General features: G+C 43.9%; 1 protein-coding gene across 21 annotated transcripts in view; it reads right to left on the bottom strand.

Annotated features, from left to right (window-relative positions):
- Positions 1–18,696, bottom strand: part of KALRN (kalirin RhoGEF kinase) — a 659,050-nt gene that overhangs the window by 178,736 nt on the left and 461,618 nt on the right. For 6 of the 21 annotated variants that reach the window (XM_032335569.1, XM_032335582.1, XM_032335598.1 and 3 more), the window contains exon 34: positions 9,028–11,010. The exons of the other annotated variants lie outside the window; for them this stretch is intronic. In XM_032335569.1, the coding sequence (XP_032191460.1) occupies positions 10,948–11,010 (63 nt within the window). In that variant the 3' untranslated portion in view covers positions 9,028–10,947. Of the gene's footprint in view, positions 1–9,027; positions 11,011–18,696 lie in introns of those variants that run through there. 21 annotated transcript variants of the gene reach the window in all.

The raw sequence follows: 18,696 nt of genomic DNA, 5'->3' as shown, positions 1-18,696 counted from the left end.
GCAAGGAGCCTGATGCGGGACTCGATCCCAGGACCCTGGGATCACAACCTGAGCCAAAGGCAGTGGCTTAACCGACTGAGCCACCTAGGTGCCCTCTTTGCTAAATTTTCTATTGCTTTCCCTGTTTATCAATCCTGGCTTTCAATCCTAGATTTTAACTTTCCTATACAATCATGCACCAAACCTTCTATTCTTGCACTGTCTGGTTGGAACTCAAGCAGCATGCTCCTTGTTTTTTTGCCAAGTATGACATTATTCTGTAGAACTCCTTCCTACTCCCTGGTGGTGCAATGCAGGTGTTTGCCTGCCAGTTTGGGGGCATTACAGAATATTTCTCTGTATTTCTGCACACTAACGTTCTCTATTATGAACTTGTATTTGCAGTGCTTACTCTCTGGCACTCATACTAGCAGTAGAGATACAACAGTGAAAAAGCAGGTAAGAATACTTGCCCTCACAGAACTTACCCTGTAGCAAAGACAAATCCAATTACCAGTATGATTTGACATGGATCCTATAAGACAGCACTGATTCTTTATCCAGCTAATGACCTGCATCTATATGGAAGCTCAATGGGTAATTGATGCCTTTGCATTTTTTCTATCTTTTAATTTCAGTTCACAACTGCATTTTCATCAAAATAGGCCAAAAGGCAGTCAACCCATACCGAGTGTGGTTAGAAGGCCCCTGCAACTCATGCAACACACGTTGCTCCAGAAAAGCAGAAAATAACCAAATTCCACATTTGATTTCTCATAGCCACATGGAGAATGTGACTTTGTTTGCCATTTTATTTGCCACCAATTGGCTCCTGGACCAAGAGCTGAGCTGTAATGAACTTGTCCCACACAGCCATTTTCCAGAGGGCCTAACCACTGCCATTTGAGCCTCACTTTTCTAAATAGCTCTAGAAGGCAACTCTCTGGACTTGGTTTTACAGTGTATCTCTCTATATAAGGTTTTGCATTAGATAGGAGCTATCACACAATGAACATGTGTGTGCATTCTCATGCACATGCTAGTACTCTGAGCTCCTATCTCATTTGTCTTCAATCTCAAAAGCTTGTCTCTTGAGGGCAAACTCATAGCTGGGAGGAAAGAACCAGCTTCTCTTCAACGCCCAAGTCTGCTTCTTATGTTTAATGAGTCCTCAGTGGGCTTTGGCAAGAGGAAATGGGGAAGCTACATTTACACCACAACTGGAATTAAGCCATCTTTCCACTGTCAGGGACTCAGATTGAGGTTGAACATATCCATTACTTGAGCACAAGAAACAGATTCCTGTCCCAAGACTCCAGCCTTAATTCCCAGACCTCTTCACTGGGTCTCCTAGGACCCTGTGCTGTTTGTCATAGAACAAGGATTCATTCTGCCTTTTTACTGGTGACTGAAGTTTGTCCCTAAGCTGGCATGGTTAGAAACTATTCTTCCTGCTGCTGTTAAATCTTTATCAAGCTAGACTTGTGTGGCCCTGCACTCTTCTGGGGATTGGGGGAGATAATAAAAGGGAATTCATATTTTAAGTCTATTAAGGACAAAAATACTATACCACACTTCTCAGAATCTGCAATGCCCCTTTGAGCTTCCAGATTGAGTACTGTTTTCCATGAAGTCTTGATTCCTATATTCATTTTATATATAGACCATACATGGATTTATTTTTAAAGATCTCAGCATATGAACTATGAAGGATGTTTGGTCATACTACAGGTGAGGTCCTTGTCAGTCTGAATGGAATCCAGGTTCCTCTGACCAAGCCTAATATCACATCAGAAAGGATCCCTTGGACTGGTGCAGACTGAGGGAGTAGTCTGGAGTCCCATTTGACTTCCGGGGCACACTCTTGGACATCCTCTTGGCTCCAATGGAGGCATGAAGGCTGGGGAAGAGGCCATTCTCCCTGAGAGCTGCTATCTGTTCCTAGGTAAGACCATTCCTCCCCATATCTTCATGATTGGGAAGTAAGAGAGAGAAATTCCTAAAACGCCGTGTGTCCTCCTACTAGAACCCACACCACCACTCCCTCCTCCAATACTCACAGCCTCATCACTATGTGACTTGGGAGCATCTGGACTAATTTCATTATACTTCATATCCCTGCTTATGTCAGTCACCAGGCTTAGCTCCTCCCCTCACTTCTTCCCTGATCCCTTATACTTCTCATATCCCTCTGAGGCTATATTTTTCTGTATGGCCTGTTTCATCACCTGCCACGTTATATATTTTACTTATTTATTGGTCTGTATTCCCACCAGAATGTCAGCTCCATAAGGGTAGGAATTCTTCTCTGTTTTGTTGTTGTTGTCTAAAATAGTGCTTGGCATAGTAGGTATTCAATAATTATTTGTTGAATGAATAAATGATGTGATAATATCTAAGTATTTATTGAGAGTCACTATTGACAATATCCATTTTATGTTTTTTGGATTAAAGACTCCCTCATTGACCTCCTGGATGTATTAGCCTTTCGCATATTCTCTGATAGTTGAGGGGACCCTCCAGAATCATTATATTACGTTAGCCATAATCCTTGACACCCCTCCTTCATGTTAAACATTTGCTGAAACAACCTATATGTCTAGTGTAACTATTGATACTATCCCATCTCAATCCTCTACAACCTCCACCTCTGCTCATATATTTATTCTTTTATAAGACATTTAATCCAGGAGAAAACAGCCAGATTTCTGACTATTATAGCCAAATTCGAGGCCATAATAACAGGAAACAGGCCTGTGGGATGGTCTAAGCAATCATCTTTGTAACGCCATCAGACTTATTGGGCTAATTACCTTCTCAATTTAATTTCTGAATCATTCATTCCTCAGAAGCTAGGAATGCTGCTTGATGGCCTCTCCTACAAGGCCTTGTCCCTGTCTGACCCTATCAGCAATCTTGCCCTGTGCCATGAAGCTGGAATGTCACCACTTACATTCTGCAACACTAACCAATCAGTTGTGCCCTACAAGGGCCTCCCTCTTTAATGACCTATTCCATCTCTAAGCCTGCCTGTGTAGCCATGCTGAGTGGAAAGAGTACTTAGATTACTTGTGATGACTTGGCTTAGAGGTCTACAACTATGGCTCTCCAACAAATGTGTTGGCTGCATAGTCCCAGAAACACCAAAAAATAAAGCAACATGTAGCATCTTCAACATCAAATGAGAATGTAGGAAGAGTCTGGAAAATACAATGCCCTTCTATTTCCATCATTACCTTCCAGCTGGCCTTGGATGAATCTGAACTATGTAAATGAATTTTATTAGTGACTTGCTCCTCCCAGAGCCAAGATGCCCAAGCAAGTCCTCATGAATCCATGTAACACTAGAGCAGTACCTGGAGTGCCACACCTCTGGGTCACTCTCTGAGTAAGAGTGCCGCACCAATGAAATCTAAATCCTCCTTTTACATCATCTGTATTTCAGTCCCTACTCCCAGCCTGGTACATCCTTTTACCCTAATGGGTACCATAACAACTCAGCAAAACTCAGCACGGCAAAATCTAAAAACCCCAGGCTATGCTTGGGTGTAAGGCCAGTTAAAAGGTAACCACTGAAGGCAACAGAATCCTTACATCCTTACAGATAGAGTGACACTCCTTACTCCACCATCCCAGAAACTCAAGGGCAGATACATAGAGACCCCCTCCCCCATCACTGCTCTTTCTGAATCCTCTAGATTCTCCCATGGCTATCACTATGCATGACCACACCCACCCATAGTTGACCTGACTCCATTGTCATGCCACTGGCACCCCCCCCCACCATGGTCACTGTTAAGACTGGAGAAAATGCCCTCTAGGGCCTGGAGAAACTTGCAGAGCTGGCAGAAATAGAGTTCATAAGACAGATCTGAGACCCACCTGCCTATCTGCCCTGAACACCCATCCCCTCCCTTGGGATTCTACTATTCACAAAGCCCAACCTAAAGCAGAGTGGGGGCAGAGCCTGAGCAGCTACGTGAATGTGCTGAGGGAGATAAAGGGGAAGCACATTCAGGTGGCCCAGTATATAGGGGGAGGCTGTGTTAGTGGTCTTCCTTGAGTTAATTGGTTGGCAGAACTACAATCTTATCCTTGCCTTTCCGCTGTACTTTTGGTTTTCTAAACTTGTCTTCCTCTTTGGATTATGAATTTGGAATTGATTTAAAGGGCTCACATCTTCACAAAATCCTTTTTGCTGGCCTCCAACACCTCTCTATGTATATGTATTTGTGCATACATATGCACACACACCCAAACACCCACATACACACACATTGTCAGATTATGGCCTGCATCTCTTCTTCTCAGGGATTCTCTAATACTGATCCAACTAATTGAGTCCTCTGCATCCCACTCTACCTCCCCAACCCCACCTATTTTCTTTTCTTCCTTTTTTTTTTTTTAAGATTTTATTCATTTATTTGACAGACAGAGATCACAAGTAGGCAGAGAAGCAGGCAGAGAGAGAGGAGGAAGCAGGCTCCCTGCTGAGCAGAGAGCCCAATGCGGGGCTCAATCCCCAGAACCCTGGGATCATGACCTGAGCCGAAGGCAGAGGCGTTAACCCACTGAGCCACCCAGCGCCCCCCCCCCACCTATTTTCTTATATGCTCAGTCCCTTGTTGTAGGGGGCATGAACTTTTGTTTTAAGGAATAGTCATTTTTATACCATGCTTGGGAGTCTAAAACTCAGAAGAAACACATTCACACTGGATCTTGCATCAATATGGAATTCCTAATCATGCAAGCTTTATGATCCTCATATATTCCATTTGTGACAGTCCACTAGTGGAAATCAACAGCAGAGCTTAGATCCTGTACTGACCCCTGTTGCCATGTTCTTGGGGTGCTTAAGCGTATCTCCATGTGTGCTCAGAAGAGGGAGCCAGGCTCCTTCCTTACCCCCATCTCCTCCTTCCCAGGTATATTTTCTTTCCTAATGATGCCTATTTCATGTTGAAGCTAAAATAACTCATCAGTTAGCTTTAATTGAGCATACAGTGATTAAAAAGAAATGGGAGAAGTTCACATGGCTTATAATCTGTATCTAGAATATACTTGAATGTTAATTATTCTATATAATCTACAGAGTGATTCTATTATATTCTATGTTCTTTAAGGATAGGATTATTTCCTTTTTTTAAAGTTAGTTTTTTAAAAAGATTTTTATTTATTTGACAGAGATTACAAGTAAGCAGAAAGGCAGGTGGTAGTGGGGGGGAAGCAGGCTCCTTGCTGAGCAGAGAGCCCAATGTGGGGCTCAATCCCAGGACCCTGAGATCATGTCCCAAGTCGAAGGCAGAGGCTTAACCCACTGAGCCACCCAGGCACCCCAGGATAGGATTATTTCTAACTCAATTTTGTAGTCTGTTCAGTGGCTCTTACAGAGTCTGGTATATAGTAAGTGCTTAATAAATGCATATAGAATGAGTGGTCTCAATGGCAGTAACTGAAGGAAGATGAAGGAAGGAATACCAATGGGTTGAGGGACAGATGAGGGCAGTTTTAAAAATAAAACTTTTATTTTTTTAAGATTTTATTTATTTGTCAGACAGCAAGAGAGAGCACAAGCAGGGGGAGTCATAGGGGGAGAGGGAGAAGCAGGCTTCCCGCGGAGCAAGGAGTCCGACGTGGGACTTGATCCCAGGACCCTGAGACCATGACCTGAGCTGAAGGTAGGGGCTTAACTGACAGAGCCACCCAGATGCCCTAGAAATAAAACTTAAAACCTTGGACTCCTGGATGATCAAAAACTGCTCCTTGTAACCCATGGGGGCACTGTCTATGAGATTCAATGAGACAGCTCACTCTCACTGTGAGGGATCAGTGCAGGACTGGAGAAAATAACCAGAAGACCAAGTACGGGAAGGGAGAATTTTTATTTTTCATGTCCCATGCCCATGACTTTAAAAAAAAAAATTTAAATACCTAAGAATGTGACTCACTGCCATCAGATTTAACAAAACCCACTCTCATTCTGCTGTGTGCTTTAGTGATACAGAAAACTTTCAATTATCCCTGCTAATGGAATGGAAGCAATGGTACATATAATCAAAATGCCATTTCTATTTGCCTTTGGAAGTATGATGTGTGCTTTTCCCCCAGCAGGTCTGCTTTCATAATGATTAGCTCTAGCATAGCCTAATATTAAAGTGAGTTAGCGTTCTCTCTGTATAATATCTGGTAGTAGAAGAGAAGAGATGTGTTTACAGCAGAGGAAACTCATGCAGGGCTTAGTATTTGCCACAGTTAATCGCCCACGTGGATAATCTACTTGCAGCAAGTAGGATTTTAAACAGAGCAAAAGGCAAAAAGCAACTCTATGTCCTGGATTTCAATGACCCAGAGCTCGATGCCCTAGGAGAAAGCCATAGTTGGCGCTATGAAGAGTGTTAAAGGAGAAAGAACACTGGACGAGGCATAAGGCCACTGGGGATCCTTGATGCCCAAGGGAGGCCATATAACCTCTTTGTGTCTCAATTTTCTTACCCATAAAATGTAATAATGACACCTGTTCTACCTAATGAGCTAACTGTGCCAAAAGAGAACAGTGGGCTAAAGGACTTGTAACAGTATTAAATGCTAAGAAAATGCAAAGCACTGATAGACAAGCAATGAAATATCGTTGTTGCTACTTTTCAGGAACTGTCCCTTGCCTGAACTCCTTAGTGTTTAGGGTCTTGGGCTGTGGTTTCCAAAACTTTCCCCAATTACGGTAGTCCCCTTTCTTGAGGATCCTGCTTGTCAAGAATAGTTGCTCTGATAACCTCCATGCACCCCAGTGAATAGACACAGCCTTTCTTGGGTAATAGTTTCATCTTAACTGGGACCTTCCAGCTATAATAGATTAACCCAGTGGCTCTCAAAGTATGGTCCCTGGGTGAGTAGCATCAGCATTTCTTGGGAACTTGTTAGAAATGCAAATTCTTGGATCTAACCGCATGTACTGATTCACAAACTCTTGGAGAGGGGCCCAGCCATCTGTCTGAACAAGTCCTCTGGATGAGTCTGATACACACTCAAATTTAAGAACCCCTAGTTTGACCAAAGGAGGAAAAAGCAAGCCAGGAATTGGGCTCTGGGACAGGCCAGTGACGAACTTTCACTTTTCTGAGGGAGGCAGGGAAAGGCTTATAGGACTCTTCACATCACACTGCATAGCTGTGTGTGTGTGAGTGTGTGTGAGTGGGGTGTGTGTGTGTGTGCACGTGCACGTGTAAAATGTTGACCTGGAAAACCATTTTCTCAGGTAGGTCCGTCTTTTTCCCAACCACCCTAACAATGCATCCTTTCCTTGGAGACTCCCTTACCTTGCTTTCCTGACTTATTTTCCTTTGTAGAACTTACCACCTTCTAATATGCTGTATTACTTGCTTCTCTATTTTGTTTGTTGTCTGTATCCCTGGGCTAGAATATATGCTCTCCAAGGGCAGTCCATTTTGTTCAGTGTTGTGTCCCCATCTCTCAGAACTGCGCCTAGCAGCATTAGCAGGGACTCAGGAAATATTTGTTGAGCTGCTGAACCCAAGAAGGAGGTTTCTCAGGAGCTTAGAAACTATCGGGGTCAGACCAAAACACTGAAACACCAGCAAGCATCCTTACTGGGCAATGTTGCTAGAGCATGGGAATCTTGCCTCTTTGTCCCTGCTTTGGGATCTGAAATAAGTCTACAAACAAGCCTTGGGTACATGCCATCCTTGGGGATTTGGTTCATGATACTGTTTATCATTACAAAATGTGTTATCTGGTTATTTCTAGGGATGGGGAGAGTGTACTGATTGATCAGCATGTTTATCTGCGTGTTTGGGACTGGGGGTAGTTTATGGGCATGCGACAGACTAGAGTGTGACATGGCAGGGAAAACGGCAGTCTAAGAATGAAAACCAGGAGTTCTAGTCCTCTGCCTCTAACTCGCTATGTGGTCCTGGGCAAAGTGCTTAGCATTTCTGGGTCTCATTTCATTTGCTGATCTCAGTGATTTTCAAGGCCCTTTGCAGCAGTTGTTATTATAAATCCATTCCTGTGTTACTTGATTACAGTAGGTCTCCCCTATTGGCAAGCTCATGAGAACAGGGTTGAGTCTATATTTGCCCACCTAGTTCATATGCCCAGCACTTGTAGGTACTAGGTGTTTGCTAAGTGAGCCAAACCCTATGAAAGCCAAAGGTGATCTCAGCCTCATCAGCTTGTGCTCTGCACAAATATGTCACAGGGACATGAATGTGGGCTACAAAGACCTGGACTGGAAGAGACCTCCAATCACACAAGGAAGAGCAGGACACTGGCTGTGACCACCCCCCATTCCCAGGGCAGACAGCAGGTGTACAATTCATTAAGGTGAAGACCATGGCAGTGCACAGGGTAGAGCCCAAGCTCGACACTGTGGCATCAGCCCTGTGGTTTGAAAAAGCATGCATCTGGATGAAGATCAGAGACCTAAATTCACAGACCCGCTATCTTCCAGCTTTATGACTTTGTACAAGTTATTTACTTCTTTTAGTTTTAACTCTTCATCTAAAAAATGAAAACAGAACTGCCTGCCTCTCAGGATGGCTGTGAAGATTAGAGGAGATGATGTATATCAAGTGCCTTCCCAGCACCTGCATAACAAAGGTGCTCAGTAAACAGAATTCTTCTTATCTGGTTCTGCCCTTCTGGCTCCTTATGAGGTTTCTAACAATGCTGCCTTCCCCAGAGAACCAGCCTCAGTCAGTTACCAGCTCATGGCAGCACCCTGGCCAGTCTGGCTGAAGGGGATCAAGATTGAGATAAACAGTGTTTTTCAAAATATCTGCCTTTGGAGATCTATATTTTCTTCTTTTGCTTACAGTTTGCTTAATGAGATTTTGAGATTCTAACTTGCTATGGCGTGAGAGCAAGAGGTGCAATTTTGTAAACAAAATTTAACTACTCATTATCTTTTTTTTTTTTTTAAGATTTTATTTCTTTGAGAGACAGAGAGAGCACAAGCAGGGGGAGGGGCAAAGACAGAGGGAGAGGGAGAAACAGGCTTCCCGCTGAGCAGGGAGCCCGATGTGAGGCTCGATTCCAGAACCCTGAGACCATGACCTGAACTGAAGGCAGACACTTAACCATCTGAGCCACCCAGGTACCGCTATGCATTATCTTTTGAATGTGCTGAGAGTTATCACTAAACAGAACACAAATGAACCTTGCTTGTCTCTCTTTTCGGCTGCCTTTGTCTCTCCTTCCACCTTGTTCCTTCCCTGGTGGAGTGAATTATACTCTTGCTCCTGCCCTGCCACCTCCACTCCCTCCCTCACCCCTGCACTCATCCACTACATATGGCCATCTTTATTCTGGAAAACAAATTTTGCTGCTAGGCAACCAGAAAACAAAATTGCTGTGGTTGACATGATTCTTATTAATGACCACAATTGCAGAAGTGCCACCAGCACGGCATGCCATACGTACGCTCCTGCGTCTGTCCCCAGCTAGCCAGGTCTTTCCAGAAAGTGGGATGGGGTGGATTCTTGGTAGGAAATTAAGGGCCTCAGCACTCAGCAGAAAGTATTTATAAATCACTGTATATCACAGCCTGCTTTAGAATCATTTTATTAGAACACATTCAAGAAAGTGACATACGGAAAAAAGACAGCAGCAATTCTCAGTCATGCAAATGCCCATGTTAAGGTTCTCCATTGGATTTAAATTCAAGTACAAAGACAGTCCTTTCCTGAGCCAGGTGCAATTCCAGGGAATGACACTGTGAACCAAGCGCGCGTTTCCTCCACAAAGTTCAGAACACTGAACAAGTCCCATCCTCACAAGACTGTGAGGTACATGGAAGTGTAAACTTTCAGGATCTTAAGGACCCCTTTACCCAGCCCTCCCCCATAACCCAGATGGGGGAAGTGAGCCCAACGTCGGGACCTTTTAGAAATAAGGTTTAGTCTACTGAAAATAAAGCAGTGGGCCTTAAAAAATTAGAAAATGAGTGTATATATATATACATATATATACATATATGTAATGGAACCATCTTTGACTCCTGACTTGGTTTCCAGGAAACTCTGTTAGGGGTTGGGGCTCTCTTGAGTGTCTTGGAAGCTGGAGGACTTTTTAAACTTTTAACTTTTTATTATGAAAAATTGCGAACATACACAAAAGTGGAGAGAATGGTAGAATGAATGGCCATGTCCCCGACCTTCTAGTCTCAACAGTTAACCAACATGGAGCCAGTTTGTTTCCTTTATTTCTTCGCCCACTTTCCACCCACCCTTGACAGGGTAATCTGGAAGCACACAAAGGCTAGGAGGGTGGTCTTTGAACCAGAGACTTCAGGGGTGAGTGAGGTTAGAGGAGCCGGAAAATCCTGACAAAACCTGGGCAGGCTGACGCAGATAGAACATGTGTTGGGGATGTGGTTGGGCCAATGTTTGGGAATAGCTAGAGTCAAGCCTCTTCTTCCCTGCCATAAACTATCCCTTGTTCCTCCTCCCTTTTTCTCAGGATGTGGGGGAGGTAGGTTAGATTAGAACAATGGGTTTTCTAGACTGGGGGCCACTGACAACAGAGATGTTCAATCTGGAGAAAAACTCCAGAGGTAAGTATGTCCTTCTGCTGAATGTGCCCACTCACACTGCAGACCCCCAGGACAGTGAGGGCCTGAGCAGCCTGGTGTTTGGATTGGGAGCCCGGGGAAGTAGCTTGGGTCATGGAGCCTCTCACAGGTCCCTACTGTCCCACCATTTTCAACTTTGGAGGGAAGCTCAGCAACCTTGAATCGCACCCAGTAGAGAAGCAGGGAGCCTGAGGGGCAAGCCCATGGCCCAGATGGGCAGATTTTGCTTGGAACATGTTGCCCTCTGAGCAAAGGCTGTACCCCACACCAGCCCTGCCAGAGCAGTCTCAAGAGAGGTGGGTGATGGGAGTCCAGGTGGGAGGTCCCAACGGCGGCACGGCTAACCCGGTGAGCTGCAGGGACAAGTCCCAGGCTGCGCGCTAAACGTAAGTGGAGAAAGGATCTCCAGGTCCCAGATGCCACCGAGGAGCAAGGTTGCCATCCTGTTAAGAAAAGGGCCGGGGCTCTGTAATTTGCATATGACTTTGCAAAAATCTGCATGAGATCCCGTAGCCCTTTATAGAAAACAGAGTTAAATCATCAGTGCAACCTACTGTATTCCTAGCAACCCAAGGCACAGAGTGTAACCTGGCAAATACACAATCATTTTTTGAGAAGAGGAAATGGAGTAAGCAGAGTGCTGTGTAGGACATTCCTTGGTCTGAAGGTTCAGAAGAAGCCAACCAAGTCCAGGATCCAGATGAGGATCGCTGACTGGCCACTTTCACTAATTTTGTCAGGACTCCAATCCATATACTTTTCCTTGCAATAGCTCCTGGTTCAGTGGTCCCGCAGTGGTTTCCCCCACACATAAAAGCAGGAGGAGAGCCGGGAAGACTACAAAGAGGGCTGCATTAAATATGAGGTCCTATGAGTGACCCTTAGTGTTTATCTCATACCCTTATTGTTTGTTTCAATTCTTTTAGGATCCCTGTGCCTGCCAGCAAGTCTTACTATGACATTCATTTGGGGAAAGAAACTGAGAAAAGTTAACCCATTTATGTAGCAGATCTTTGGCAGTAAGTGACTTAAAATTCCTGATTTCAAGTATTTCCAGGGTCCATTACATGTGGTAATCTGCAGTGTTTCCAAGACATGTGGTTGGTTTGTGAGGCTGCAGGGCTGGCTGAGGGAGTAGATTACTGAGTGAGGGAGGGAGCCTGCCAGAGACCCAGCTTCCATATTCTAGTGTGGCCACACACACTCTACTTGGCCACCAGAATGATGGAATGTGTCCTTAACAACGGCCCCCTCAAAGAAAGTCAACTTCTAGTGCTATTAGAGGAGTGAAGTATTTCTAAAGAGCAATGGCTCAACCAAGAGAAAAGTTCAGGATAAATGAAAGAGAGTGATCTCATATTTGACTGTGGCTCAGCTCACGGTGCTAAAGGCTCTGTCATACTTGCCATATAGAAATGAGAAAACAATCTCAACCTTCCTTAGTAAGAACTCCAGCCAGGCAAAAGCTGTTCATTAAAGGAGAGAAAATACTTCAGCATCAAGCTAAAATGGTAGTTACCCTGAGCTGTGAGGAAGATGGGCATAGTCAGAATCCAGAAGGGAGAGGAGATTCTGAAGAAAGCCAGGAGCTATACACACGCATTTGTGAAGTCACTCACGGAAGGTACTGGTGACCACTGAACTCACCGTGGCCAGGGCAAGAGGGTCTTCGGAATTTTGTATCACATCACATTAGTCAGGAAGACAGTGGACACCTGGTTGGCTCACACCATAATCCACTGCCATTACCAGTTTAGTTTACAGATGTGCTATAAGATCTGCAGAATTTATTGCAGTGGCAGAACTTAACAGTTTTATAAATGCTGAATTGGACATTTTGTTCCTTACACAGTTCTTAAAATTCTGAAGAGGGAAACAGTTTTAGAAAATACTTGTATTGTCATTTATTAACATAGCTAATGCTCACCATCATTTTTATTGTTACCATTATTCACAGCTAATATTTGTTGAGAGTTTAGCATGCGCCAAGCACAAGGCTGGCTGTCTGGCAGGCATCATTTCTTGTAATTTGCACCACAACATTATGGGGTGGGTAATACCATTACCTCCATTTTGCAGACTGAAGCCCTGAGAGGCCCTGCCCAGGATCAAATGACTGGCAGTGAAGGGAGTGAGATCTGTCCTGTGGTTGGTTTGATTCCAAGGCTATCCTTAACCACTGTGCTATGTTGCCTCTTGGAAAGGGGAATCCCTCTCCTAAGCGATATTTATACATTTCTATGTTTGTGGATTTCAAAAGTCTGGCAAAGCATCTCACATATTTTGAGGACCCATCTTATCCTCAAGGACCTAATTAGAAGTGGTTTGGGTCACTTCATTCTACATATTCCTTAGGTTTTGCAGAAAAATGTTTATCCTCTTTTAAGCCTAGGTTGTGATTGTCTCTGTGCACCCGCAAATGTCTGATGGTTTGATATGTGAGACGTCTAAGAAGTAAAGACATGTGGGCAGACTGAACGCTTGTTCTCTAAAACCCTGAGAAAATATAGACACATTAAATATAGGAAGCCATTATTTTATATAGCCCAGTTGGTAACATGAAAGGGTAGTGAACACCAATGCATAGCTCTTAGCTTTAAAAATGACAGCCGTTCATAATCTCATTGAGATGATTTTCTAAAAATCTGGCCTAAAGAAAGGATTAGTGGGAAAAGTTTTTGTGTGTGTGTGTGTGTGTGTGTGTGTGTGTGTGTGTGTGTATGTGTAAAAAGGCCATTACATTTTTTTTTTTTTTTTTGAGATGCAAAAGGTTTCTATTACTTAGAAAATAACTCCCAGCTTGGAATTTGTATATGTTCCATATCCAATCACCATATACCTTGGGTATTTTGATTCAGTAGGCCAGGGTAGGCCGGAAGTTAGCTTTTAGAAATACTTCCCTTGTAGTTCTGCGGGTTGCCTGGTTTGGAATCCTTTAGCACAGAGGCCCTCTCTCTGTCCTGATCACTCCATCGCTGGAAAACCCCAGTTTTGCTGTGTTTCAACTGCATTTTCATATCTGCCAGCACACACTGTCCAAAAGTACTTGTCTTTGGCATTTTCCAAGAAGGGCAAGAATCAGTGAGATCCACTTCATAGAATGGTGGCTTTTATTAACACGACCACCCTCATATTCTTTTATTTTAGGTGGGGAGGGATTTCACCCTGTGTGGAGATTTCACCCACCTCCCACTATTCAGGTACAGATCCCTTTGTATGAATACTTTGTATAATAGAATGCAGGCTCCACTCTAATACTAGACATAATAGAAGATTTCTGAGCTATAGAGAGATGTTCTGCAGATCCTGGGTGTACAAGAGACAGCACTGGGCATCTAGTAGTAGAAAAATAGCCACAGATGGGGAACATATTTATATGTTATAGAATTATACCCTTTTTTGATCCATAAAGAATTTGAGGCAACTAGTCTCCATTATATTTTTAAATGCTTCTTCAGTTGACTATATGTTCTGGGTGTTTCTGATGGAGTGGGACACCAGTGAGGCAGGAGTGTGTCCAAATTACTACTCCCTTGGTCAAGACATAATAAAGAGCTTCCTCTATGCTCCTGATTTGGGATCCATGGACCATGGAATGCTCTTGGTATTTTAATTCAGGTGTGTTTCGTTCAGATGATGGAGGATGGGGACAGTAATGATAGGACTTAGAGCATTTGGGCTATAATATTACTTTGTGTGTTTTGGCCTGAATTATCCGATCATTTTCTTCAGTTAGCTCATCCAGTGGAAGGCAGTGTGCATAGTGGACATCAGAAAGACTTGGGTTCAAATCTTGGGTCTGCTGCTTTCTGGTTGTGTGACCGTGGGCAAGTTAATGAACCTCTCTGAGTGACATTTTCCTCATCTGCAAAATGAGGACAATGGTACTTACCTTGAAGAACTGTTGTGAAGACCGAATGAAAGGGGAGGCATCGAATGCCAGTCTCCTGTGAGGGGCTCAGCGAGAGCCACGGTTGTTCCTGGCAGTTGCTTATGCTCTGAACGGCTTCCTGGCAGGCAGCCTTTGTGCTTTCCTTGGCCTGCCCAATACATATTCTAGGGATTTCTAGGAGAAGGGCTGTGTCTTTCCTGTTAGCTGGGGTGGCAGAAAGTATGGGGTATTATCCTTGATGGGGACTTTCTGTGCTCTGTTTCCAGGATACATAGGAAACTCTGCAAATACTATATTAACTGGTTTAAAAGAGCTTTTCTCCACCCCAAATGTCAGACTAGAGCCTGGACTGGAAATTTTCCTTGATGTAGCCATCAGAATTAAAAATGGAGATAGAGAGGAGTAAAAATGTTGAATCGTGCACACATGAAGGACATAAATACTGTGAAGTGTATCTTTAGTTTAGATCTTTTTTAAGAACTGATGTGGTGACCTCCTTATGTGTTCTTTCTTACTTGCTACTCTGCCTGAAGGCTCTCCTTTTGGCTTCTGAATGTCTGTTTGTTGCTCCTGCTGACCCCAGGCTTCCTCATCCAGAATTCTGCCAGGAGCTGCCTAGCAGCTTAGTGATGAGCGGCAAGGCCTGACACGTGGTACGGAGTGTGCTCCCTCTCAAGTGACAGGCCAGGCACTCCCCACCTCTGGAGGACCACCCCAGTGGAAAAAAAAAATCAGCTACAGAAGGGGAGAGTCCATCTCCCTGTTCTTCCTCTTTCCGTTTCTCCCTCTGCTCAGGGAGTCCTCTGAGAGAACCACAGAACTAGGCAGTATGAGAGAACATCCTCGAAAATATTTGTTTCATGTAATTTTTTTGTTTTGTTTCAAATTCACAAAGGTTAGAAATTGCCTCTTTACCAAGAATTCTTATCAGAAAACATTCCCTCTTCCCTCAGAATGTGGGAGCTGAAGGGAGAGAGGAAGGTGAGGGGTGGGGGAGAGCTGGGTCTTGACCTAATGATGAACCTCCTATTGGAAACCTTGCTATCCATGCAGGTAACCCATTTCCTCCTCGCCTGGGTCCCAGCATTCCCATGCTGAGTCGCTCTGGAAACCTCCCTCTCTGGAATCCCAGGGGCTTAAAATTGAACTTGAAACATGTCTGTTTTCTGTCTCTCCCTCAGCATATCTCTCCATGGCATCTCTTCATGAACTTGAAAGTACACTTTCACCTTTTCCATACTTTTGCTAAATAGCTGCGTTTGGGGAAAAACCCTGATGAATTTCTTATCTCCGTGTCACCCCCAATGGGCCACTCCTTGAATTTTCCTTCTCTTTCCTTTCACCATCCAAGGCTCCCGACCTACACAACCAAACACAGTTCCTCAGCTCACAACCTTGGCCCATCCTACACGTCAGCCCAAATCCACTCTGGTCACTTTCCCTCCTCTTAAGACACCGAGAAGTCAATCCCCCTGTTTCCTACAAGGTACCTGCTTGTCCCCTTGTCCTTGGTTCATGCTGAGGGTGGACCTCAGCAACCATCTAATAATTGTGTTCCTTCCTGTCCTTTAAAAATGACATTGATTAGGGTTTTTTTGGTTTTCTTTGTTAATAAAAGTGATTTTCTTGTCATAGAGAATTTGGAAAAAGCCACCATCCAGAAATAACCCTATTTACATTTTGGCTTATTTCCTTCATATATACATACATACACACATATATGTATACACATATATATGTACATATGCATACATAAGCACAAATAGCCAAACATATATACACATACACATTGCCTTCTTATGTTTAAAACAGAAAAATTAGCCTTTCCTATTTGGAAGGAAAAGGAAGCCTCCCAAGCAGGTGGGAAGGAAAGGAACTGTATACTGTACATAGGCTCTTCACCTGGCCAGCCACAACCAGTGGCCTTTGGAGCCCATGACTAAATAATGATTTACAGCGTCATGGGCCTGGTGGCCTGACGGCCAGGGGATATGTCCAAGAGATCCCTGCCTCCCAAACCACATAGATGGATATTTCTTAGAGAGTGTATGGGAGACACATTCAGAGACACACAACCCATAAATATACAAAAACAGAAGTTATACACATAAAACATTATTTGAACGAGTCTTTTCTGGGCATGTCTGGAATGTCTAACTGTATGTCAGTGCACTGTGTATAACAGGAACTATCATGTGAGCCTTGTCTTCATGGATCTTGGGACTCAGTTGCTGAGATAAAAGCTAACCAACAGGAAACACCAGAGAATGGGAAGAAGATGACATCTCATGAGGTGCTGAGGGAAGGGACTCCAGAAAATCATTCTAATGATGAAAGCTTGTTTCAACAATACTCTTCCTGAGGTCAGAAACATGTCTATCAGTACAGAGAGATAATTTTGGAGATGCATTGATGTCTGTGATAGGTTCGTAGACAAGGGCAATTATTATTTAAAAGATCATTATATTTAGTGAAGATAATCATACAGATAATCTACCAGAAAACATATATTAGGGGAAAGTTTTGCAGACAGCAAGGGAGCCAGAAGAGGGGCAGGACCAAGGGCGGTACTGGGACAGCTGGGAACAGGGGGCTGGATCCCAGCGTGAGGGACAAGGGCTAGAAACACAGATTTCTCAACTCATTGTTCAGAGTGCAATGTTATGCTCAACAAAGTGGCAGATACCAAGTAAAACACATAACTTATGCCCTGAATGTTAAAGCACAGTATTTGACTTGCTTGTGTGAGTGTGGATAGGGCTGGGGGCAACGCTGGTGGCTGAGAGGTGTGGTGAGAGAAGTGGGAAGCATTTGTATGAAGGAGGTACGAGTCAGGCTGGCAGTGAAGGCTGGGCCAGATGGGATTATACATGTCAGGAAGCATCACAGGAGATGGGCATAAGCAGGAGCAAACATGACGTGACTGGGGGCATTCAATTACCATTACTGTCCATTATGTACTACATGCTAGTTGCTATAGTAGACAGGAGAGATAGGAGCATCCTGAAGACCAAGATATGATCATCAAAGAACTCACAATGTAACACGGGAGAGAGATATGCAGGCAACCACTGATTTGATAAGTGTTATCAGGTAGAAACATACAAGTTGCCAATATTCACCCATTTTTTTAGACACACAAAAATGGCAGTTTCATCTGATCCAATCGAAAGTAGGTGCATTATAGTATGCAGAACAGATAAAGGTCTCTAAAGGATCAGGTGTCAGAAGGAAAGCAATATAAACATTTTGGAGATGGGCCCAGACATTAACCTTAGTGCATGTGCTACTGACGGCTTTTAAATGATGAGTGAGACACTGAAAGAGAAGCTTTGGGAGGACGAATCCGGTGTCAAGAGAAAAGATAAGATGAGGAAAGAAAAGATGCTGGAGCAAAATCCTAGAAAGCAGGGAGTCCACTTAGAGGATACTGAAAGAATTTCAGCAAAGTGTAACCAAGGCCTGACAGGGTGGTATGACAGAGATTTTGAGGGGCTTGTTCTCAGGACTTGGCAATAGGGTATGAGAGAATTCGGCCCCAAGCAGGGAAGTCAACTGGGTTACTGGTTTGAGAGAAGAAGGAAATCACTTTTTGAGACTGAGAGTGAAGAAAAGCCAGACATCCAACTGGAACCACAGAGGCAACCAGCTGCGAAAACTGTGTCCAGCACTAACCCCGCTCCTTACGTGTGGCCATTTGGTCTTGAAGTTGCTTTTGGTTTTTCTGGTTCCTCAATAGAACTTAGCCTTCATATAGGTGGGGACTGGCCTGTTTTGTTTGCCTGATGTGTCTCCAGCCTGGCACAGTGCCTGGCACATGGGCAGGGGAGTCACATGAATAAACTCCTAGGAAAACTACCATGAGGAGTAAAGTCACTTTAGAGCTATAATCTTGGCATTTTTGTCAAGAACATCAGAGCTGAAGGAACAAAAACTATGGCTGGAGGTGGGGAGGAGGTAGAGAAAGAAGAATCGGGAGTGAAGTTCAAGGGCAGCCCTCACTGGAGCATGAGGTAACAACACGTGTTGGGTGGCAGAGGGACGGGAGCTGATTGAAAACGTGCAGGAAAAGAGATGTTGGAGTGATGTACTCCAGTGGGTATAAAGGGTAGATTCAGAAGGCTGTGGATGGGTTAACATGAGACTCTTTCTGAGTCTAGCGAAAGGATGAGAGAGTAAGATGACTGTGTTACATCTAGGTGAAGATAAAAGTAACCATGATGAAAACAAAAAACAA

The sequence above is a fragment of the Mustela erminea genome, chromosome 1 (assembly GCF_009829155.1).
Source record: "Mustela erminea isolate mMusErm1 chromosome 1, mMusErm1.Pri, whole genome shotgun sequence".
NCBI lineage: Eukaryota > Metazoa > Chordata > Mammalia > Carnivora > Mustelidae > Mustela > Mustela erminea.
This window is presented reverse-complemented; position numbering and strand designations above follow the sequence as displayed.